Source organism: Acanthochromis polyacanthus, chromosome 8, assembly GCF_021347895.1.
Source record: "Acanthochromis polyacanthus isolate Apoly-LR-REF ecotype Palm Island chromosome 8, KAUST_Apoly_ChrSc, whole genome shotgun sequence".
NCBI lineage: Eukaryota > Metazoa > Chordata > Actinopteri > Pomacentridae > Acanthochromis > Acanthochromis polyacanthus.
This window is the reverse complement of record NC_067120.1, coordinates 41,217,940-41,244,525: the sequence shown is the minus strand read 5'-3', so window position 1 is coordinate 41,244,525 and position 26,586 is coordinate 41,217,940. Positions and strand designations below refer to the sequence as shown.

Here is a 26,586-nt window from a genome sequence, read left to right as displayed (position 1 = left end):
TTTTGCACTTTTACTTTTTTCAGTAACAACAACATGGCCAAGAAAACACTGTTTAAACTTGTGGGGACTGAAATGAGGTTCCCACAAGTGACATAGTTTTCGGTTTTCCTACAGTTGTGGGGACATTTGGTCCCCACAATATAGCAAAAACATGGGCACACACACACACACACACACACACACACACACACACACACACACACACACACACACACACACACACACACACACACACACACACACACACACACACACACACACAGGTAATGACAGGCCAGTCCTGGTCCTGGTTCTGATCTTCTACCAGTCTGTGGTTTCTGTGGTTTCTGAACCACATCAGTCAGTGAGAACCTTCAGAACAGAAGGTGCTCATTATCCAGAAGAACAGATCCAGGAATAGAACCTCAGTAGGTCAAAACCACAGGAGAACCACAGACGGGTCTAGGAAACATTTCTGGGATGAGATCTAAAATAAGGAAACAGTGAATGAACGTTCCGGAATCTGAAGGTAGCAAGGATCTTTGGAGGGTCTTCAGAAGGTCTTTAGAGAATTGTTGGAGGATCTTTACAGGCTCTTTGGAGGAACATTAAAGGATCTTTAAAGTGTCTTTAGAGGAGCATTGAAGGATCTTTCGTGGGTTCATTCTTTGGTCAGCGCCTCACCTTACCTCTACTCCTGAATTGAATTAGAGATTATAAGGAGAGAGATTTATGAAGGAAGCGAGGCTGAATGACGCGGGAGAGATTTATATAATCTGCAGCTCTGAGGTTAAAGTGGAGATCAGCAGCCGACAGTCGGCCTGCAGCCGATTTACTGTGTAACGGAGGACAGAGCTCAGATAAAGACATCAGAAGATCCGTAGAACAAAGAGAAGAACAGGAATAAAAACACAGGAACTATCTGGGACTAAATTACAGGTTCTCGGGTTCAGTTTTTGGTAGTTTTCACGAAATCATGTGGAGATTTTTAATTTGTCCTGTTGCCTCACAGAGTGACAGTCAGGGATCCAGAGAACGTTTCTGATGTAAAGATGAAGACCAGCGATCTGGTAGAAATGACAGGAACTCTGGGTGGAGGCTGGAGAAGTTCTGGTTTCTAAACATGTGGATGTAGACATGTGGATATAAACATGTGGATATAAACATGTGAATGTAGACATGTGGATGTAAACATGTGGATGTAGACATGTGGATATAAACATGTGGATCTAGACATGTGGATATAAACATGTGGATATAAACATGTGAATGTAGACATGTGGATATAAACATGTGAATGTAGACATGTGGATGTAGACATGTGGATGTAGACATGTGGATATAAACATGTGACTGTAGACATGTGGATATAAACATGTGGATGTAGACATGTGGATGTAGACATGTGGATATAAACATGTGGATATAAACATGTGGATGTAGACATGTGGATGTAGACATGTGGATATAAACATGTGGATATAAACATGTGGATATAAACATGTGAATGTAGACATGTGGATATAAACATGTGGATGTAGACATGTGGATGTAGACATGTGGATATAAACATGTGGATATAAACATGTGAATGTAGACATGTGGATATAAACATGTGGATGTAGACATGTGGATGTAGACATGTGGATATAAACATGTGGATATAAACATGTGACTGTAGACATGTGGATATAAACATGTGGATGTAGACATGTGGATGTAGACATGTGGATATAAACATGTGGATATAAACATGTGAATGTAGACATGTGGATATAAACATGTGGATGTAGACATGTGGATGTAGACATGTGGATATAAACATGTGGATATAAACATGTGACTGTAGACATGTGGATATAAACATGTGGATATAAACGTGGATTTAAACATGTGGATATAAACATGTGGATCTAGACATGTGGATATAAACATGTGGATATAAACATGTGAATGTAGACATGTGGATATAAACATGTGAATGTATACATGGGATGTAGACATGTGGATATAAACATGTGGATGTAGACATGTGGATGTAGACATGTGGATATAAACATGTGGATACAAACATGTGACTGTAGACATGTGGATATAAACATGTGGATGTAAACATGTGGATTTAAACATGTGGATATAAATATGTGGATATAAACATGTGGATGTAGACATGTGGATATAAACATGTGGATATAAACATGTGACTGTAGACATGTGGATATAAACATGTAGATGTAGACGTGGATTTAAATGTGGATGTAAACATGTGACTGTAGACATGTGGATATAAACATGTGGATGTAAACATGTGGATTTAAACATGTGGATATAAACATGTGGATATAAACATGTGAATGTAGACATGTGGATATAAACATGTGGATGTAGACATGTGGATGTATACATGTGGATATAAACATGTGGATATAAACATGTGACTGTAGACATGTGGATATAAACATGTGGATTTAAACATGTGGATATAAACATGTGAATGTAGACATGTGGATATAAACATGTGGATGTAGACGTGGATGTAAACATGTGGATGTAGACATGTGGATATAAACATGTGACTGTAGACATGTGGATATAAACATGTGGATATAAACATGTGGATGTAAACATGTGGATTTAAACATGTGGATATAAACATGTGAATGTAGACATGTGGATATAAACATGTGGATGTAGACATGTGGATGTAGACATGTGGATACAAACATGTGGATATAAACATGTGATTGTTGACGTGGATATAAACATGTGGATATAAACATGTGGATGTTGACATGTGGATGTAGACATGGGGATATAAACATGTGGATGTAGACATGTGGATATAAACATGTGGATGTAGACATGTGGATATAAACATGTGGATGTAAACATGTGGATCCAGACATGTGGATATAAACATGTGGATGTAGACATGTGGATGTAAACATGTGGATATAAACATGTGGATGTAAACATGTGGATGTAGACATGTGGATGTAGACATGTGGATATAAACATGTGGATGTAGACATGTGGATATAAACATGTGGATTTAAACATGTGGATGTAGACATGTGGATATAAACATGTGGATTTAAACATGTGGATGTAGACATGTGGATATAAACGTGACTGTAGACATGTGGATATAAACATGTGGATGTAGACATGTGGATTTAAACATGTAGATCTAAACATGTGGATGTAAACATGTGGATATAAACATGTGGATGTAGACATGTGGATATAAACATATGGATGTAGACATGTGGATATAAACATGTGGATGTAAACATGTAGATCTAAACATGTGGATGTAAACATGTGGATATAAACATGTGGATGTAGACATGTGGATATAAACATGTGACTGTAGACATGTGGATATAAACATGTGGATGTAGACATGTGGATTCAAACATGTAGATCTAAACATGTGGATGTAAACATGTGGATATAAACATGTGGATGTAGACATGTGGATATAAACATATGGATGTAGACATGTGGATATAAACATGTGGATACAAACATGTGACTGTAGACATGTGGATATAAACATGTGGATGTAAACATGTGGATTTAAACATGTAGATCTAAACATGTGGATCTAAACATGTGGATGTAAACATGTGGATATAAACATGTGGATGTAAACATGTGGATGTAAACATGTAGATCTAAACATGTAGATCTAAACATGTGGATGTAAACATGTGGATGTAAACATGTGGATATAAACATGTGGATGTAGACATGTGGATATAAACATGTGGATGTAGACATGTGGATATAAACATGTGGATATAAACATGTGGATATAAACATGTGGATGTAAACATGTAGATCTAAACATGTGGATGTAAACATGTGGATATAAACATGTGGATGTAGACATGTGGATATAAACATGTGATTGTAGACATGTGGATATAAACATGTGGATGTAGACATGTGGATTTAAACATGTAGATCTAAACATGTGGATGTAAACATGTGGATATAAACATGTGGATGTAGACATGTGGATATAAACATGTGGATGTAGACATGTGGATATAAACATGTGGATATAAACATGTGGATGTAAACATGTAGATCTAAACATGTGGATGTAAACATGTGGATATAAACATGTGGATGTAGACATGTGGATATAAACATGTGACTGTAGACATGTGGATATAAACATGTGGATGTAGACATGTGGATTTAAACATGTAGATCTAAACATGTGGATGTAAACATGTGGATATAAACATGTGGATGTAGACATGTGGATATAAACATATGGATGTAGACATGTGGATATAAACATGTGGATGTAGACATGTGGATATAAACATGTGGATGTAGACATGTGGATATAAACATGTGGATGTAAACATGTAGATCTAAACATGTGGATCTAAACATGTGGATGTAAACATGTGGATGTAAACATGTGGATGTAAACATGTAGATCTAAACATGTAGATCTAAACATGTGGATGTAAACATGTGGATGTAAACATGTGGATATAAACATGTGGATGTAGACATGTAGATCTAAACATGTGGATGTAAACATGTAGATCTAAACATGTAGATCTAAACATGTGGATCTAAACATGTAGATCTAAACATGTGGATCTAAACATGTAGGTTCAGTCTGACGGAGGATGAACCTCAAAGTTCCACCTGAAACATCCAAATCTACAGAATCACCACGAGAACAAACTCAGTGAACTTGGCCTCAGACACACAACGAAACTCTGAGCCAGAATCACCAGAGAGCAAACAGCAGCGAAAATGACACAAAACTGCAATGGAAAGACACAAAAAATGACAATAAAAGCAAACAGCTCCTGAAAATGAAAGCAAGCAATGACCGAAAAGGACAAAAACAAAAAACTGTGACAGTAAAAAAACAATAAAAAAACTACGTAAACAACAACTAACGATGAAAATGAATGGGGGACTGAAAACGACAAATCTCACTTTGGACAATTTCTGGTCATTTTTAACCACTTTATGTCAACTTGGATCTTTTCTCCTTATTTGGGATCATTTTAGAGTCATTAAGGACAAATTTCTGGTTCTCATCTGGATGGATTTAAACTGATCTGGGGTCAGTTTTTATCAGAACTCTTGAGTTGTGCTAACAATTGACCCCAGATCAGTTTAAATCCATCCAGGTGTCTCAGTCTGAACACTGAATCTGGTTTCTGTTCATTAGCGAGCATCAGTATCACACATTATTTCCAACAGCTAAACCGTTAAAATTAGGTTCAGAAAGTTTAATTATGAAGATTAGAACATCTTAAGAACAGAGTGGATGGATGGAGTCTCCAGATGATCCTGGTTCCTCCTACCAACAGGAGCATGAGTTTACCCAGCCTCTCTCCAGCTTCACACAGAATTAATGTTTTTAAAATGACATAAAAGTTTCCAAAGTCACACAAAAATGGTCCAAAATGACTCCATTAAAAAAGAGGCTTGAAATGTGTCTGCAAAGAGTCAATCAGGCTTAAAATGACTTGAAAATTGTTTAATAACTCAAAAAATGACCCAAAATTACTTAAGAAGTTGTTTAAAATGACATAAAGTGAACCAAAATGAGATGAAATGTGTTCCAGTGGACTCAGCGTTTGTCCAGAATCAGACCAACATCCGTGGAAAATCACAGAGCTGAAAACTAAAGTCAACAGCGACTGAAAATAACCAGAAAAAGATTCAACTAAAAACAAAACAGCAACAAACAAACAGCGTAAATAAATAATGTTGATAAAAGCAGCTGGAATAAATGTTTAAAATCAGCTGATTAGAGAAGCTCTGAGATCAGCTGGATGGAAAGAATCCATGAATAGAAGCAGGTTTGTGTCTCCAGGAACTGAAAACAGGAGTTAGATCTTTAATCTGCAGCTCAAACATCAGCAGATGAAAGCAGCTGAGATGTTTCTACAGGAATAAGGTTGGTTTGTTCCTTAAACAGGCTCCAGATTCTGCTGAATGCTTTGTTGCTTGGGACCCAAAACTGGAGAAAACTTTATTATATTTGACAGACTTCAGTTCTTGGTTCTAAATAAATCGACTCTGAAGTTCTACTGGATGTTCTAAAGTATTTATGAGTATTCAGGTACAGAAACTGGATCCCACCTATCAGGTGTCTCTATGGGAGCCCCTCCCAGCCCCCCGCCACCTGCTCAACATCCTGCGCTGTGATTGGTCGATCAGAAAGAAACAAGCAGCAGCAGAATTGTCCTGATCTGGTCCATCAGATCCATCAGATCCACACACCAGACGGAGGAGATTCTGGTTAAACACCTCCACACACCCAACAGCTTGCTTTAGATCATTGACTGGAGAAGATCAGGTCTGGAGTTTATCAGTTATCAGCATCCGACCAGAACATAGAGGCTAACCTGAAGCGAGCAGACATCTCCACCCTGGTTAAAGTCTCTTCAGTCTACTGGTTCAGAAACCAGCAGCTCCTTAACCATCTCATGAACTTCTCCAGCAGCCTGTCAGTGATCACAGGATCTCTGGCAGCTTTTAGATTTGCAGGACAGAAGAAGCTGCAGGTGTGAACAGTTTTCACCTGGACGAGTCACACAGGTGAGTTCACCTGAAGATCTGAAACCTTCTGAGATCATCAACAACCGTCTCCTCCACAGCAGGTCAGACAGTTTCTAACGGCTTAAATTCATCACATTTAGATCAAGACACAAGGAACAAGAGGAGAAATAAAGACGGAGAGGAGAAGGAGAGGAGAAGGAGAGGACATGAAGGAGACGATTAAAAGAGACGAGATGGAGGAAACGAGGAAACAAGACAAGGAAACAAGACGAGGAAACAAGACAAGGAATCAAAACGAGGAAAAAAACGAGGAAACAAGACGAGGAAACAAGACGAGGAAACAAGACGAGGAATCAAACGAGGAAAAAAACGAGGAAACAAGACGAGGAAACAAGACGAGGAAACAAAGCGAGGAAACAAGACGAGGAAACAAGACGAGGAAACAAACGAGAAAACAAGACGAAGAAACAAGACGAGGAAACAAGACGAGGAATCAAAACGAGGAAACAAGACGAGGAAAAAAACGAGGAAACAAGACGAGGAAACAAGATGAGGAAAAAACGAGGAAACAAGACGAGGAATCAAAACGAGGAAACAAGACGAGTAAACAAGACGAGGAAACAAGACAAGAAAACAAGAAGAGGAATCAAAACGAGGAACAAAAACGAGAAAACAAGACGAGGAAACAAGACGAGGAAACAAGATGAGGAAACAAAACGAGGAAACAAGACGAGGAAACAAGACGAGGAAATAAAACGAGGAAACAAGACGAGGAAACGAGACGAAGAAACAAGATGAGGAAACAAGACGAGGAATCAAAACGAGGAACCAAGATGAGGAAACAAAACGAGGAATCAAAACGAGGAAAAAAACGAGGAATCAAAACGAGGAAACAAGACGAGGAATCAAAACGAGGAAACAAGACGAGGAATCAAGACGAGGAAACAAAACGAGGAAAAAAACGAGGAAACAAGATGAGGAAATAAGATGAGAAAACTAGACGAGGAATCAAAACGAGGAACAAAAACGAGAAAACAAGACGAGGAAACAAGACGAGAAAACAAGAAGAGGAATCAAACGAGGAAAAAACGAGGAAACAAGACGAGGAAATAAGATGAGAAAACTAGACGAGGAATCAAAACGAGGAACAAAAACGAGAAAACAAGACGAGGAAACAAGATGAGGAAACAAAACGAGGAAACAAGACGAGGAAACAAAACGAGGAAACAAAACGAGGAAACAAGACGAGGAAACAAGACGAGCAAACAAGATGACGAAACAAGATGAGAAAATAAGACGAGGAATCAAACGAGGAAACAATACGAGGAAACAAGACGAGGAAACAAGATGAGAAAACAAGAAGAGGAATCAAAATGAGGAAAAAAACGAGGAAACAAGACGAGGAAACAAGATGAGAAAACTAGACGACGAAACAAGACGAGGACACAAGACGAGGAAACAAACGAGGAAACAAGACAAGCAAACGACGAGCAAACAAGACGAGGAAAAAAACGAGGAAACAAGACGAGGAAAAAAACGAGGAAACAAGACGAGGAAAAAAACGAGAAAACAAGACGAGAAAACAAAACGAGGAAACAAGACGAGGAAAAGAAATGAGGAAACAAGACGAGGAAACAAAATGAGGACACAAGACGAGGAAACAAAACGAGGAAACAAAACGAGGAAACAAGATGAGGAAACAAAGCGAGGAAACAAGACGAGAAACAAGACGAGGAAACAAGACGAGGAAACATGACGAGGAAACAAGACGAGGAAACAAGACGAGGAAAGAAAACGAGGAAACAAGACGAGGAAACAAGACGAGGAAACAAGACGAGAAAACAAGACGAGGAAACAAAACGAGGAAACAAGACGAGGAAACAAGACGAGGAAACAAGATGAGGAAACAAGACGAGGAAACAAGACGAGGAAACAAGACGAGATAACAAGAAGAGGAATCAAAGCGAGGAAAAAAAACGAGGAAACAAGACGAGGAAACAAGACGAGGAAACAAGACGAGGAAACAAACGAGAAACAAGATGAGGAATCAAAACGAAGAATAAAACGAGGAAACAAGACGAGGAATCAAAACAAGGAAACAAGACGAGGAAACAAGACGAGGAAACAAGATGAGGAAACAAGACGAGGAAAGAAAACGAGGAAACAAGACGAGGAAACAAGACGAGGAAAGAAAACGAGGAAACAAGACAAGGAAACAAAACGAAGAATAAAAACGAGGAAACAAGACCAGGAAACAAGACGAGAAACAAGACAAGGAAAAAAACGAGGAAACAAGACGAGGAAACAAGAAGAGGAAACAAGACGAGGAAACAAAACGAGAAACAAGATGAGGAATCCAAACAAGGAAACAAGACGAGAAAACAAGACGAGGAAACAAAACGAGAAAACAAGACGAGGAAAAAGACGAGGAAACAAGACGAGGAAACAAGACGAGAAACAAGACGAGGAAACAAGACGAGGAAACAAGATGAGGAAAGAAGACGAGGAAAGAAAACGAGGAAAGAAAACGAGGAAACAAGACGAGGAAACAAGACGAGGAAAGAAAACGAGGAAACAAGACAAGGAAACAAAACGAAGAATAAAAACGAGGAAACAAGACCAGGAAACAAGACGAGAAACAAGACAAGGAAAAAACGAGGAAACAAGAAGAGGAAACAAGACGAGGAAACAAAACGAGAAACAAGATGAGGAATCCAAACAAGGAAACAAGACGAGAAAACAAGACGAGGAAACAAAACGAGAAAACAAGACGAGGAAAAAGACGAGGAAACAAGACGAGGAAACAAGACGAGAAACAAGACGAGGAAACAAGACGAGGAAACAAGATGAGGAAACAAGACGAGGAAAGAAAACGAGGAAAGAAAACGAGGAAACAAGACGAGGAAACAAGACGAGGAAAAAAAACGAGGAAACAAGACAAGGAAACAAAACGAAGAATAAAAACGAGGAAACAAGACGAGGAATCAAAACGAGAAAACAAGACGAGGAAACAAAACGAGGAAACAAGACGAGGAAACAAACGAGGAAACAAGACGAGGAAACAAGACGAGGAAACAAAATGAGGAAACAAGACGAGGAAACAAGACGAGGAAAAAAACGAGGAAACAAGACGAGGAAACAAGACGAGGAAAAAAACGAGGAAACAAGACGAGAAAACAAGACGAGGAATCAAAACGAGGAAACAAGACGAGGAAACAAGAAGAGGAAACAAAACGAGGAAAAAAAACGAGGAAACAAGACGAGGAAACAAGATGAGAAAACTAGATGAGGAATCAAAACGAGGAAACAAGACGAGAAAACAAGACAAGGAAAAAACTAGGAAACAAGACGAGGAAACAAGAAGAGGAAACAAGACGAGGAAACAAAACGAGAAACAAGACGAGGAATCAAAACGAAGAATAAAAACGAGGAAACAAGATGAGGAATCAAAACAAGGAAACAAGACGAGGAAACAAGACGAGGAAACAAGACGAGGAAAGAAAACGAGGAAACAAGACAAGGAAACAAAACGAAGAATTAAAACGAGGAAACAAGACGAGAAACAAGACGAGGAAAAAAACGAGGAAACAAGACGAGGAAACAAGAAGAGGAAACAAGACGAGGAAACAAAACGAGAAACAAGACGAGGAATCCAAACAAGGAAACAAGACGAGAAAACAAGACGAGGAAACAAAACGAGAAAACAAGACGAGGAAACAAGACGAGGAAACAAGACGAGGAAACAAGACGAGAAACAAGACGAGGAAACAAGACGAGGAAACAAGACGAGGAAAGAAGACGAGGAAAGAAAACGAGGAAAGAAAACGAGGAAACAAGACGAGGAAACAAGACGAGGAAACAAGACGAGGAAACAAGACGAGAAACAAGACGAGGAAACAAGACGAGGAAACAAGACGAGGAAAGAAGACGAGGAAAGAAAACGAGGAAAGAAAACGAGGAAACAAGACGAGGAAACGACGAGGAAAAAAAACGAGGAAACAAGACGAGGAAACAAAACGAAGAATAAAAACGAGGAAACAAGACGAGGAATCAAAACGAGAAAACAAGACGAGGAAACAAAACGAGGAAACAAGACGAGGAAACAAGACGAGGAAACAAAATGAGGAAACAAGACGAGGAAACAAGACGAGGAAAAAAAACGAGGAAACAAGACGAGGAAACAAGACGAGGAAAAAAACGAGGAAACAAGACGAGAAAACAAGACGAGGAATCAAAACGAGGAAACAAGACGAGGAAACAAGATGAGAAAACTAGATGAGGAATCAAAACGAGGAAACAAGACGAGAAAACAAGACGAGGAAACAAAACGAGGAAAAAAAACGAGGAAACAAGAAGAGGAAACAAAACGAGGAAAAAAAACGAGGAAACAAAACGAGGAAAAAAAACGAGGAAACAAGACGAGGAAACAAGATGAGAAAACTAGATGAGGAATCAAAACGAGGAAACAAGACGAGAAAACAAGACGAGGAAACAAGAAGAGGAAACAAGACGAGGAAACAAAACGAGAAACAAGACGAGGAATCAAAACGAAGAATAAAAACGAGGAAACAAGACGAGGAATCAAAACGAGGAAACAAGACGAGAAAACAAGACGAGGAAACAAGACGAGGAAACAAGACGAGGAAACAAGACGAGGAAACAAGACGAGGAAACAAGACGAGAAACAAGACGAGGAAACAAGACGAGGAAACATGACGAGGAAACAAGACGAGGAAACAAGACGAGAAAACAAAATGAGAAACAAGACGAGGAAACAAGACGAGGAAACAAGACGAGAAACAAGATGAGGAAACAAGACGAGGAAACAAGACGAGGAAACAAGACGAGGAAACATGACGAGGAAACAAGACGAGGAAACAAGACGAGGAAACAAGACGAGGAAACAAGACGAGAAACAAGACGAGGAAACAAGACGAGGAAACATGACGAGGAAACAAGACGAGGAAACAAGACGAGGAAACAAAATGAGAAACAAAATGAGGAAACAAAACGAGGAAACAAGACGAGGAAACAAGACGAGGAAACAAGACGAGGAAACAAGACGAGAAACTAGTTGGCCACACCTCAAGAAAATAAATCTACAGCAGGGCCTGACTTTCTGTCAGAACCACAAACCAGTGAACCGAATAACTGCTATCAGACCACTAACTAACCACTACTGTAACTTACCAGTAACAAATCACTAACTAACCACTAAATAACCACTGACTAACCAGTAACAAACCACTAAATAACCATTAAATAACCACCAACAAACCACCAACCAACCAAAGTAACCAGTGATTACTAACTAACCAGTAACCAACCAGTCCTCCCAGTTTAACCGTCGTCCATCAAACTATAGAATCATTAATGGAAAAAACACTGAAGGTTGAAATTCATTCATCAGATCAGAGTGTGTGTGTGTGTGTGTGTGTGTGTGTGTGTGTGTGTGTGTGTGTGTGTGTGTGTGTATTAGTGCCTGTATTAGTGTGTGTGTTAGTGTGTGTGTGTGTGTGTTGTGTGTATTAGTGTGTGTATTAGTGTGTGTGTTGTGTGTGTGTCTGTCTGTCTTCATGCAAATCTGAGTCAAATGTCTGATCGGGCGGGTCGAGGTGCGGCTGCGGACACAGACCGTCTCCGTCCCCGGTTCCCCCTCCCGGTCCATCCCCGGTACGGCTCTCAGCGAGCCCTCGGTGGCCTCAGCCCGGCTCTCGGCCCCCCTCGCTGCGCCCTACATCCACACATGAAGCCGATGTTCCCTAGCAGCAGCAGCAGCAGCAGCAGCAGCAGCGGGGAGCAGAGCCCCGCCGCCCCGCCGCTGCTCTCCCAGGAGCGGACACTGACCTGGTGGAGATCCGCCTCGGGAGCTCCGTCCTTCTGCCGAGCTGAGCGCAGGTTCCCGGTTCCTCCTGAGCGGCGTCGGAGCGGCGACTGACGGCGGAGAAGTTCAGCACCACCCAATGAACAGCGCTACTGACGTCACCGAGGGACGCAAGCCCCGCCCCCCGCTGCCATAGCGACCGCCTATAGGAGGAGAGTAGGATCATGTTCCAGTAAATACAGTTTGAACTCATTTTAGTCTGATTTTAAGTTTTTTTTCTGTGATTTTCTTCTTTAACGTTTAGTTTCTCATTGATGCTGTTTATTATTTTTATGTTCCGTCTTTGTGTCTCTTTTTTTCTTATTTTGTGACTCATTTGTGTCGTTTGTTGTTTCATTTTTTCATTTTATATCTTGCTTTTATTATTTTATTTTGTGTTTATCAATGTTTTTTATTAGTATTCTTTTATCAGACAAAGTAAGTAATGACAGAGTGGAAACACCCTGACTAAGTTTGTCGGATAAAAAAAAAAAAAAGCTGATCAAATATAAGAAAACGACGAAATGAGCAGCATCAATTTTTTGCTTTTTGATTGATTTTTCTTGGTTTTTTTTTTTGTCATTTATTCTAATTTTGCATTGTAATTTTCTTTGTTTAGAGTCTCATATTTTGTCATTTGATGTGTCTTCGGTGCAGCTTACCCTAAATATATTTATATACGTATATTACTCAGATTTTGTCTAAAATGACTCTAATTTGTCCAAAATGACAGTTATAGTTCACGTTTGGCCCTTAAACATGGTAAAATAAAGTACAACTTTTCCCATCCAGTGTCTCCATCAAGTTTCTAGACTTGAAATTTGTTCAAAATTACTTTCTAACATCAACAGTGACTCTAAAAAATGTCCAAAATGACTTGAATTTTGTCTGAAGTGTGTCATAGTATGACTTAAAACTTGTCCAAAATTAGTAAAGACCATCCAAAATGACAAAACAATTGTCCTAAATCATTTCAAATTTAAGTAAAATATATTAAAGTTTGTCCAAAATGACTCAAAATAGTCCAAAATGCCAATAATCAAGAATAGAAAAAAAGTACAAAAACCTCCGACCCAGGTTGGTCTGGTGTCTCCATAAAGTTCCTGTCAGTGTTTATGGATGGATCCATGTTTTTACTAAAATCCAATCTTTGGTTTACATTTCATTAAAGACTACGGTACTTAAATTTTGTCTGGAATTGTTTGAAATTTGCCCAAAATGACAAAAAAAAAGTGTCCCAGAAAGATAAAGACAGTTTAAAATGACTCAGAAGTGTCCAGAAAGACTCGAAACTTGATGTAAAACACTCAACAGTAGAACAAAGTAAGATAAAGATGGTCCAGAAGGACTTGAAATTTGTACAAAACCAGATAAATATTGGTTTAAAATGACAAAAAATGTCAAAATGAATAATTATTGGTCCTTGAAAATGGGGAAAAAATACAGTTTTGTCTCTTTGTCGTCTTTCTGAGTCTAGTTTGTTGTGATGTCTTATTTCTGTCATTCTGTGCCTCATTTGTCTCCTCATACTGTAGATATTATTATAGTTATTACATTATCATTAAAAAGCATGGACAGACTCAGTTTGTCTTCTTTCTGTTTCGTCTCATTGTGTGTCTGTTTAATTTTTTTGTCTCGTTTTTCTTTGTCTTATGTTTTGCTTTGTAATTTTTTTATTTTCTTGTTTTTCTTGTTTTGTGTCATTTTTTCTCAGTTTGAGTCGTGATTTTCTTTGTTTTGTGTCTCAGTTTTGGTCATTTAATGTGTCTTTGGTGCAGTTTATCTCTATAGAATATTTATATGCTCATATACTTCAGTCAACGCATTTCAACCAAACAGGCCACAACTTAGTTTAACACTGGATCTTAAATCTGCATTTTTAGTCCAGTTTAGTCCCAGTTTAATCCAGTTTAACCCCAGTTAGACACATGTGGATCAGATAAATGATATTTAAACTCCTAGATGTTCTTCTGAGGAGAAAATCTGCTGAAAGAATTCCTGCTTGACTGATTTAATAAAAGCAAAACTTGAGCTGTTCAGCCTGAGATCATGGAGTTTAGATCTGCTTTAACTTCAGGCTTCAGCAGAAACTCAGCAGAGAACAAAGAGGAAGTTCAGACCTAAAAACAGAACGCAGCTTTAAAATTACACGTTTGACTGAAGGAGCAGCAGGAAGCCTCCCACCACGTCACATGTTCAGCTTTAACCTACCGACAGTGGAAACACGATCCTACAGCTTCATGAAAAATGTCCTCACAACCCAAAACTGAAGTCTCATTTACAGAATGCTTTCTACAGTTTCACTGAGCAGACTTCTATCCACAGCGACGTACATCTGATCCAACAGCAGCAAGGATGTAGTCAGGAGAAAACCACCTGGACAAGATCCTACAAAGATCCTACAAAGATCCTACAACTCTACAGTTCTACAGTTTCATTCATCAGATGTTTTTCCGTCACCATGAATCAAACATCTGGAGTGATGAAGTTTCTCCATGGTGAACATCTGGAGTCCTGACTTCACACATTCAGTCCTGTGTTTGTAAACTGCTGCTCCACCAGCATGGCTGTTGATGGTGTTGATGGACCTCCTGGTTTCAAATCATCCACACCTGAAGACAGGTGAATCCTGGAGGTTAGTGGACCTTCAGCCATGTGAGCTGGAGGGACTATAACTTCTGAAACCTCCACCAGTCAGGTAGAACTGAAGAAGCTTGAATGAAGGTGGAACGTCTTCAAGAACCTCCCTGAGAAGTCCAGATGGTTTCCACCATTTGCCTGGAAAAAGATCCTGATTTACTGCATTTAAATCTGCTAAAATATCATTATTTTATAAAAGGAAAAATATGTTTATTAAGGAAATAAATATAATTAATAATGATAAAAATCAAACAAGATTAAACTGAATGACTTCACATCAAACAGCTGTTTATTTTACAGATAATAATCAGTTATTTCATGATTTGTGACGGTTCAGTTCAACCATTTACTGGATTTAAAGATGATTTTAGAAAAATAATTGTAGAACATTCTGCACATGTTTTACTATTTAATGTGTTCCTGTTCTTCTATTCAGCTCAAAACTTTAGGATTCTTTTATCGTCAGACTTCTGGTTGCAGTCGAGTCACTCCAGGCTGCTCTCAGGACGGCAGAAATCATTTTGTTTTATAGAATCTGGTTCAGTTTTGGCCTATTTTTAAACGAGACATGCAGAATAAAGTGATTCTGATGAAGCTGAGAGGAGAAAATGAGGATGCTTCTGGCTGATAAATGTAACATTCTGGATTTTTTTAAATGACTCTGCTCAGATGAACGGAATGATTTCAGAGCTTCCAGGTCTGTAAAGAAGCCGTTTATCTGAGGTCCACCTGATGTTCTCTGGTCTGCTGGTCCAGCTGCTGCTCCGCTTAATGAGCCGCTGATCCTCTTACAGTCTCCATCAGGACAGCATGGAGACCGAAGCACGGCTCACCTACAGCAGCACAAAACACACAACAGCAGCACAAAACACACAACAGCAGCACAAAACACACACAACAGCAGCACAAAACACACACAACAGCAGCACAAAACACACAACAGCAGCACAAAACACACAACAGCAGCACAAAACACACACAACAGCAGCACAAAACACACAACAGCAGCACAAACACACACAACAGCAGCACAAAACACACACAACAGCAGCACAAAACACACAACAGCAGCACAAAACACACAACAGCAGCACAAAACACACAACAGCAGCAGCACAAAACACACAACAGCAGCAGCACAAAACACACAACAGCAGCACAAAACACACAACAGCAGCACAAAACACACAACAGCAGCACAAAACACACAACAGCAGCACAAAACACACACAACAGCAGCACAAAACACACAACAGCAGCACAAAACACACAACAGCAGCACAAAACACACAACAGCACCACAAAACACACAACAGCACCACAAAAGACACAACAGCAGCACAAAAGACACAACAGCAGCACAAAACACACACAACAGCAGCACAAAACACACAACAGCAGCACAAAACACACAACAGCAGCACAAAACACACAACAGCAGCACAAAACACACAACAGCAGCACAAAACACACAACAGCAGCACAAAACACACACAACAGCAGCACAAAACACACAACAGCAGCACAAAACACACAACAGCAGCACAAAAGACACAACAGCAGCACAAAACACACACAATGATGTGAAGCATGGTGTATTCAATTCTATTCAATTCAATTTTATTTATATAGCGTCAATTACAGTCAAATCGTCTCAAGACGCTTTACAGAACCCATATGCCTGACCCCCAGAGCAGCCCAAAGGAGACAGTGGCAGGAAAACACCCTTTTAACAGGGAAGAAACCTGGAGCAGAACCCGGCTCTATATAGGGGGGACCCATCTGCCTGCTGGCCGGGGGGGTTGAGAACGACAGAGGAGGGCAAGGGGGAGGGATGGGAGAAGAGGGAGGGGTGGGAAAGCAAAGAAAACACAACACACATTTGGATACATGTATGACAGGATATGTGACACAGACAAAGTATAAGCTAACATTGAAAACTGACTCATAGTTTACTCTGATGATGTACGGCTCTGACATTAAACATACTCCATATATAGCTAGCAGTAAAATTCAAACAGTATGTAAGTTAGCATAACAGTATAGTGAAGGCAATGCAGAGTTGACTGGTGGAAAAAGGGGAGCTGGAAGCAGAGGACTGGAGGAAGGTCAGTAGCAGCATCCCACAGTGGACATGATGGAGACTGGACCAGCTGGTGGAACATCGACCGCAGATCTGAAGCATCCAGCTCTGGGACCAGGGACACTCGGAGAAATAGCACAGGGGGAAACAGAGTGAATGTACTGCAATAACGGTATACATATTAAATGTAAAGGTAGATAGAGAAGGGCTCAGTGCATCCAGAGAAGTCCCCCAGCAGCCTATAGGCCTATAGCAGCATGACTAGGGGCAGAACGAAGGGACGTCCAAGAGGGAGTCAGCTGTGCAATGAAGACACAAGCCGAACCCCTGTGGGTCACCCAGTCAGCCCCAACTATAAGATTTGTCAAAAAGGAACGTTTTAAGCCTGGTCTTAAAAATAGAGAGGGTGTCTGCCTCCAGAACCCAAACTGGGAGCAGGTTCCACAGGAGAGGAGCTGATAACTGAAGGCTCTGCCTCCCATTCTACTTTTAGAAATTCTAGGAACAACAAGTAAGCCTGCAGTTTGAGAGGAAAGAGTTCTACTAGGATAATAAGGTACTATCAGATCTTTAAGATATGATGGAGATTGGTTATTAAGAGCTTTATATGTCAGAAGAAGGATTTTAAATTCTATTCTGGATTTAACAGGAAGCCAGTGAAGAGAAGCAAGTATAGGGGAAATATGATCTCTTTTGTAGGCAGCATCATGATGAAGCATGGTGGCGGCAGCATCATGCTGTTCCTCAGCAGCAGGTCCTAGAAGGCTGGTAAAGGTAGAGGGTAAATGAAATCAGGAGGAGAACCTGATGCTGTCTGAAGAGAACTTGGAGAAGATCAGGTTTCCATCAAACAGCTGAAGATCATCAGAGATGTTGTAAAGAAAACGAGTTGAAATCTGTTTTTACTTTGACTAGAAAGGGTCTTTTTTTGTAATATCCTGTTAAAAATCTAAATTAAATCAATGATGAGGAACCTCCAAGTGGGTGCAAATCTGGAATCAGATCCATGAAGAACTTCTGAGAGTCACCAAACTTAACCGGCTAAAAACAGACTTTTCCATTTCCAGTGTTTCTATTTTTGTGGAGCTGATGTTTGCAGCTCTGGAGGACTGACTACCAGCTGACTGCTGCTTCCTCCTGCTGCCATCAGGGCTCTTATTGTGTCAGGAACATTTGCCCCTGCGGTCTTCCTGTGCTGACATTTTCTCCCTCAGAAAGGGCAGTAATGCAGCGTTAAGTGGAGCCTCTGATGGTTCATCTGATGACATGTCCTCCAGGGAAATGTCAGAGCACCATGGAGGGATTTAACTCAGCATCTAGACAGGAGAACTGGATCCAGAGACGAAACCAGCAGAAATATTTCAGATAAAGTCAATCAGATACGACAACAAAATCCCCCTGACCTCCTCAAAACCACAAAACATGCTAGATTACTACAGAGAGGCACAGACTCACCACAAAAAGACGCAAAATTACAATGAAAAGGTGCAAAATTACCACTAAAAGATGCAGAATTACCTCAAAAAGATGCAAAATTACCACAGAAAGATGCAAAATTAACACAAAAAGATGCAAAATTACCTCAAAAAGATGCAAAATTACCACAGAAAGATGCAAAATTAACACAAAAAGATGCAAAATTACCTCAAAAAGATGCAAAATTACCATGGACCAGGACCATCATGGACCAGGAGCTTCTAGTAGACTCCATGATGAACTGAACCAGGAAGGTTCAGGTGAAAATATTCCATCAGCTGATGACAGAGTTAAAGTATTTAAACCAACAGAGGGCTGTTGTGTGTGTGTGTGTGTGTGTTCTTGTACTTGCTACATGGTGAGGACCATTTTCTGCATTTAACTATCAAAGTGAGGACATTTTTACAAAGTGAGGACATTTTGGCCGGTCCTCACTTTGAAACAGCCATGTTTGAGGGTGAAGACTTGTTTTTAGAGAACAGGTATGAATTGAGGTTTGGTTAGGGTTAGGGTAAGGATTAAGTTTAGGCAATCAGTTGTGATGGTTAAGGTTAGGGTAAGGCTCTAGGAAATGCATTACGCCTATGGATGTCCTCACTAAGATAGAAGTACAAACATGTGTGTGTGTGTGTGTGTGTGTGTGTGTCGCAGACAAAGCTTCAGTCAGTTCCAGCAGCAGGGATTATATTTGGAGATAAAGACTGAATGTCCTGTTTTCTATAAACCTGATCCAGCTGCACACACACACACACACACACACACACACACACACACACACACAATCATAAACACGTACATGTTTCCACTGGACAGATTTTACTTCAACATACTGCTGTAATACGAGGTAATACTAGAGTACTGCTACCATACTACTGCTGTAAAACTACTATAATACTACTGCAGTACTATTGTAGTACTACTGTTATTCTATTGTATCACTACTGCAGCATTACTGTAATACCACTGTATTAATATTGCAATACAATTGTAGTACTACTGTAGTATTACTGTAATACTACTGCAGTAATAGTAGTATTATAGCAGTAGTATTGTACTATGGTACTACTACTGTAATACTACTGTAGTACTCCTGCAGTTAGTCCCAGACGTTTCCTAGAACCTGTCAGAACCAGAACCTTCTGCTGCATCCTGTTGTGCTCTGACCCACAATCCTTTGCAGCAGCAGGAAGTCTCCTGTAAGGAACCAATCAGCTGATGAGCATGTCTGCTCGTTGGTAAACGCCATCAGCTGATACACTCAGCTCTGGGTTCTACCTGCAGGAGTCTGAGGTCCAGCAGCCTGGAGGAGAACAAACAGGAAGCTCAGCGTTTACTTTGGACACCTCCAGGAGAACATGTTCCAGGAGAACACGTTCCAGGAGAGCACGTTCTGTTTGCTCAGCAGAATCCTGGATGTAAACCAGAACCATGTGGTTCTCTGAGCTCCACCCGCTCTTTAGCAGCAGTATTTATATCTGCAGCCTGTCATTAGAACCACCCGCCCTGAGCCACACCTGCTGCTTCTGGTTCCATAGCAAACATCTGCTGAGCTGCTGGAGGTCTGGAGGTACGGATCCACTGAGGAACCTTCAGCTTCTCCTAAATCTGTCCAGTAACAGTAAAATACACAAACACAGTCCAGTACTACATATTTATATCTGCACCACCAGCCACCTTCACTTCAGTGCTTTTATTCCTTATTTTCAACATTCTAGATTAATCCTGAACATTATCTCTGTTCTGTTTACTACAGAGTTCCATCTGTGTTCTGTTATTGTTCTGATGTCTTTGGTATTATTTTACATTTACATAAATAATGTGTAGAAAATGCTTCAATAAAAGTCTCTGAATGAGAAGATGACTGGAAGCACATGAGCTCACAATGACCCAAAAAAGTTCAAAATTACACAAAAATATACAAAACATTTTCAGAATGACTCTTTAATTGTTCAAAATTACAAAACCCTGTCAACAATAAACCAAACCTGTGCCAACATTACAGCGACTTCCACCAGAATTCATGCTCTGCCTCCTAAATGTGTCTATCTGCTGTACTGATGAAGGACGCTACAATGCTAGCTTTCCTAATGAACACATCTGATTAGCATTCCTATTTTAGCATTCAGGTGCTAGCCTTGTTAATGACTAGCCTAGGAAAGCTAATAACTAGCCTAGGAATGCTAATGACTAGCCAATGAAAGCTAAGACTAGTTTAGGAATGCTAATGACTAGCATAGTAAGCTAATAATTAGCCTAGGAAAGCTAACCCTGAGCTGCTGAGGTTCAGCTTCCAGCTTCAGACTCCAGAACCTTCAGGTTCTCTCAGGAACAGTAAAAGTACTGACAGATCATCACACAGACTTTTTGTTCTGGGATTAAAACAGAGCGGAAGTCTCCTTAAAGTAAAAATAAAGAAATAAACTGGATTTGTTTTTAATGTAATAGTGAAAAAAAAATGAGACGTTTTCTGATTTTAGGTCTGTCTGCAGTAAATTAATGGAACATTTAGAGGATTTATATTACCTCAGTTTACTATTAAACTTTAGTTCAATGAAAGGAAACGTTCAAGTTTTAAAACAGGAGAAGACAGAATTAAACCTAAATCATTTTCCACACATGTAGAAGTTTAAAAAAGGACATTTTCTGTGTTTAATGGAGAGTTTATGGTTAAAAAAGAAAAACTGGACATTTTCTATTTTTAACTGTGTATCTATAGTAAAAAGAAAAAGAAAGACAGTTTTTGTGTTACTTGTTAAGTTTACAGCAATCTCCTTTTCCAAACAGGGCAGGGCAGAACGCAGTAAATAATGAATTTTCTGTACATTAATGGTGAATCTATAGTAGAAAAACTAGATATTTGTTTTTAAAAGTTGGATCAATAATCGGAAAACAGACCTTTTCTCTATTAGATCTGTATTTTCAGTTTGTTCTCGGCACGGTCACGTGGTTTTACTGTTCAAGTCAGCAGAAAATAACCTGATCTCACATGTAGTTCCTGTTGTTTCTCTATTTTACAGTGTTCTATTGACTGATGGTTTGTTCTGCAGGTTTTATTAGTGTTATTCCTCTATTTTACAGTGCTCTGCTGGTTTTATTCCTCTATTTTACAGGGTTCTGCTGGTTTTATTCCTATATTTTACAGTGCTCTCCTGGTTTTATTTCAGTTTTATTCCTCTATTTTACAGGGTTCTACTGCTTATATTTCTGTTTTATTCCTCTATTTTACAGTGCTCTGCTGGTTATATTTCTGTTTTATTCCTCTATTTTACAGGGTTCTGCTGGTTTTATTTCTGTTTTATTCCTCTATTTTACAGTGCTCTGCTGGTTTTATTCCTCTATTTTACAGTGTACTGTTGGTTATATTTCTGTTTTATTCCTCTATTTTACAGTGCTCTGCTGGTTTTATTTCTGTTTTATTCCTCTATTTTACAGTGGTCTGCTGGTTTTATTCCTCTATTTTACAGGGTTCTGCTGGTTTTATTTCTGTTTTATTCCTCTATTTTACAGTGCTCTGCTGGTTTTATTTCTGTTTTATTCCTCTATTTTACAGTGGTCTGCTGGTTTTATTCCTCTATTTTACAGGGTTCTGCTGGTTTTATTTCTGTTTTATTCCTCTATTTTACAGTGCTCTGCTGGTTTTATTCCTCTATTTTACAGGGTTCTGCTGGTTTTATTTCTGTTTTATTCCTCTATTTTACAGTGCTCTGCTGGTTTTATTCCTCTATTTTACAGTGCTCTGCTGGTTATATGTCTGTTTTGTTCCTCTATTCGACAGTGTTCTGCTGTTTTTTTTTCTGTTTTATTCCTCTATTTTACAGTGCTCTGCTGGTTATATTTCTGTTTTATTCCTCTATTTGACAGTGTTCTGCTGGTTTTATTTGTTTTATTCCTCTATTTTACAGTGTTCTGCTGAGTTTTTTTCTGTTTTATTCCTCTATTTTACAGTGCTCTGCTGGTTATATTTCTGTTTTATTCCTCTATTTTACAGTGCTCTGCTGGTTTTATTTCAGTTTTATTCCTCTATTTTACAGGGTTCTACTGCTTATATTTCTGTTTTATTCCTCTATTTTACAGTGCTCTGCTGGTTATATTTCTGTTTTATTCCTCTATTTTACAGTGCTCTGCTGGTTTTATTTCTGTTTTATTCCTCTATTTTACAGGGTTCTGCTGGTTTTATTTCTGTTTTATTCCTCTATTTTACAGGGCTCTGCTGGTTTTATTCCTCTATTTTACAGTGTACTGTTGGTTATATTTCTGTTTTATTCCTCTATTTTACAGTGCTCTGCTGGTTATATTTCTGTTTTGTTCCTCTATTTGACAGTGTTCTGTTGGGTTTTTTTTCTGTTTTATTCCTCTATTTTACAGTGTTCTGCTGGTTTTATTTCTGTTTTATTCCTCTATTTTACAGTGCTCTGCTGGTTTTATTTCTGTTTTATTCTTCTATTTTACAGTGGTCTGCTGGTTTTATTCCTCTATTTTACAGTGCTCTGCTGGTTATATTTCTGTTTTATTCCTCTATTTTACAGTGCTCTGCTGGTTTTATTTCTGTTTTATTCCTCTATTTTACAGTGGTCTGCTGGTTTTATTCCTCTATTTTACAGGGTTCTGCTGGTTTTATTTCTGTTTTATTCCTCTATTTTACAGTGCTCTGCTGGTTTTATTCCTCTATTTTACAGTGCTCTGCTGGTTATATTTCTGTTTTATTCCTCTATTTGACAGTGTTCTGCTGGTTGTTTTATTCCTCTATTTGACAGTGTTCTGCTGGGTTTTTTTCTGTTTTATTCCTCTATTTTACAGTGCTCTGCTGGTTATATTTCTGTTTTATTCCTCTATTTTACAGTGCTCTGCTGGGTTTTTTTCTGTTTTATTCCTCTATTTTACAGTGCTCTGCTGGTTATATTTCTGTTTTGTTCCTCTATTTGACAGTGTTCTGCTGGTTATATTTCTGTTTTATTCCTCTATTTTACAGTGCTCTGCTGGGTTTTTTTTCTGTTTTATTCCTCTATTTTACAGTGCTCTGCTGGTTATATTTCTGTTTTATTCCTCTATTTTACAGTGCTCTGCTGGTTATATTTCTGTTTTATTCCTCTATTTTACAGTGCTCTGCTGGTTATATTTCTGTTTTGTTCCTCTAGTCGACAGTGTTCTGCTGGTTTTTTTCTGTTTTATTCCTCTATTTTACAGTGCTCTGCTGGTTATATTTCTGTTTTATTCCTCTATTTGACAGTGTTCTGCTGGTTTTATTTGTTTTATTCCTCTATTTTACAGTGTTCTGCTGGGTTTTTTTCTGTTTTATTCCTCTATTTTACAGTGCTCTGCTGGTTATATTTCTGTTTTATTCCTCTATTTGACAGTGTTCTGCTGGTTTTATTTCTGTTTTATTCCTCTATTTTACAGTGCTCTGCTGGTTATATTTCTGTTTTGTTCCTCTATTTTACAGTGCTCTGCTGGTTATATTTCTGTTTTATTCCTCTATTTTACAGTGCTCTGCTGGTTATATTTCTGTTTTATTCCTCTATTTGACAGTGCTCTGCTGGTTATATTTCTGTTTTATTCCTCTATTTTACAGTGTTCTGCTGGGTTTTTTTCTGTTTTATTCCTCTATTTTACAGTGCTCTGCTGGTTATATTTCTGTTTTATTCCTCTATTTTACAGCGCTCTGCTGGTTCTTGTTCTCAGGGCGTCTGCGATGCTTCAGACTGATATTTTGTGTTCCCATAATAACGTGGAGGAGGAGCAGGGAGGAGGTCTGACTCGTGTATAATTAGAGTTAAATTAGAGGAAGAGCTTCAGGTTCCATCATTTACATTAAAATGACCACAAACCAGAGAGAACCTTAAAACCTCAGAGAACAAAGTGACTTTATGACTAGAGAAACTGGAGTTAAAGATCAGAAACCGGTCGGTCCTTCATCTGCAGTCACTTTACTTAAAGCAGCAACGCATGTGGTCATTTTGCAGCTTTTTGTCAGAATTTTGCCTTATTTGTGGTGAGTTTTCTTTTTCTGTAGTGATTTTGCATCCTTGTCTGCTGATATATATATTTTAAATATCTTCTTTTCCTTTTGGCTTTTCCCTTCAGGGGTCTCCACAGCGAATCAATTGCCTCCATCTAACCCTGTCTGCTGCATCCTCTTCTCTCACACCAACTACCTTCATGTCCTCTTTAACCACATCCATAAACCTCCTCTTTGGTCTTCCTCTAGGCCTCCTGCCTGGCAGTGGGAAACTCAGCATCCTTCTACCAATATATTCACTCTAATATATACATGCAAAACGTTTTTGGAGTGATTTCTTGTCCTTGTGTTTTCATTTCACATCTTTTCGTGGCTGTATTTGGTCTCTATTTGGTCATTTCCCTTTTTCTGATGATCTGGTGTTGGTTTTTACCACAACTCAGATGTGTTTTTCCTCTAAAATGTGTCTGTGTGCTGTACTGATGAAGGACGCTAGGATGCTAGCTTTCCTAACGTAGGCATGTGACTATTCTGGTATTCAGGAGTTAATGACTAGCTTAGGAATGCTATGACGAGCCCAGGAAAGCTAATGACTAGCCTTGAAATGCTATGACTAGCCTAATAATGCTAATGACTAGCCTACAAATGCTATGACTAGCCTAATAATGCTAACAACTAGCCAAGGAAATATAATAAATAGCCTCAGAAAGCTAATGATTAGCCTAGGAATGGTATGACTAGCCTAGGAAAGCTAATGACAAAATAAGGAATGCTAATGGCTAGCCTAAGAAATTTAATGACTAGCATAGGAAAGCTAATAACTAGTGAATTCATGCTAATGATTAGCCAAGGAATGCTAATTACTAACCCAGGAAGGCTAATGCCTCCTAAATGTCATGGTTCTATCTGCTGGACTGATGAAGTTCTGATGGAAAAAGTCCATTAAAAAGTGATAAATCTGGACCCACCTCTGTGGAATTCTGGAGATATTTCCAGTCTGAAGGTAGAACTTTGATCATTGATAAAGTGACTGGAGATGAAGAACCAGATGTTCTGGGGAGGTTTAATTCAGATTTAGTTCTCTATGACCTGTTAAAACATCGTCTGTCTGAGCCGTGAAGTTAAAGAGTTTCAGCAGCAGAGTAAAAATTCTCTGGTTATTTCCAGAACTTTAAAGTAGAAACAGTGAACACAAGCTGCAGTGATTCAGAAATAACTGCTGATTCTCTGGTGTTGGTTCTGCTCCAGATGGATGGTTGAGCCCAACAAATAGTCCTTAGACTGCAGAGGCCTCTGATTGGTTGGTCGCAGTCGGAGGAGCTCCGTTTGGATTGGCCTGAAACAAAAACCCACCAGAGGAAAGAAGAACAGCTGAATGAAGCTTCTACAGTAAAATCCTCCTTAGAGTGTCTCTGCTCTTAACAAGTCCAATAAAAACATCCAAATCATACAGTGGTTCTTAAAAGTGGGTCAGAACCTCACGACAGTCGGGTTCCACCACAGAACATTTCTGTCAGAACATCTCACATGGTGGATAGCGACTAGCCTGCCAGTGCTAGTTACTAACCCTACTGTATACTGGTGACTAGTCAAGAAAAGTTAGTACTTAGCCTAGGGATGCTAATAAATAGCCTGGGATGCTAGTAACTTGTCTGGACTAGCTGAGGAATTGTACTGACCAGCTCAGGAGTGCATGTCTCTGGGGCTTGGGATGCTAGTGGCAAGCTAAAAAATGCTACTTACTGGCCTGCTAGTTAATGGCTTAGGTACTGTAACTGCTAGTTTTAGAATGCTAGCAATTAGCCAAGGAAAGTTCTTCAAAAGCCTAGTAATGCTGTTATGTAGCCTTGTAAATGTTAGTGACTAGTCTGCTAGTTATTCACCGATTAAAGCTAGTCACTAGCCTTGGAATGCTAGCCACTAGTCTAGAGATGCTAATGACTATCCTTGAAATGCTAATGACTAGCCTAGAATGTTAGTTTTTTCTAACATGAGCATGTGACTAGCATTCCTATTTTAGTGTTCGGATAT

The 26,586-nt window shown here is 39.2% G+C and overlaps 2 protein-coding genes across 2 annotated transcripts in view; one reads left to right on the top strand and one right to left on the bottom strand.

The window, feature by feature from the left end:
- The window catches only part of smpd3 (sphingomyelin phosphodiesterase 3), a 62,687-nt gene extending 50,158 nt beyond the window's left edge, over positions 1-12,529 (bottom strand). Inside the window, exon 1 of the mRNA XM_051951614.1 lies at positions 12,385-12,529. The gene's annotated coding sequence lies outside the window, so the exon portion shown is untranslated. The remainder of the gene's footprint in view (positions 1-12,384) is intronic.
- The window catches only part of LOC127535128 (uncharacterized), a 66,866-nt gene continuing 52,572 nt past the window's right edge, over positions 12,293-26,586 (top strand). The window contains exons 1-2 of the mRNA XM_051952193.1: positions 12,293-12,458; positions 15,764-17,148. Coding sequence (XP_051808153.1) covers positions 12,293-12,458; positions 15,764-16,725 — 1,128 coding nt within the window. The 3' untranslated portion in view covers positions 16,726-17,148. The remainder of the gene's footprint in view (positions 12,459-15,763; positions 17,149-26,586) is intronic.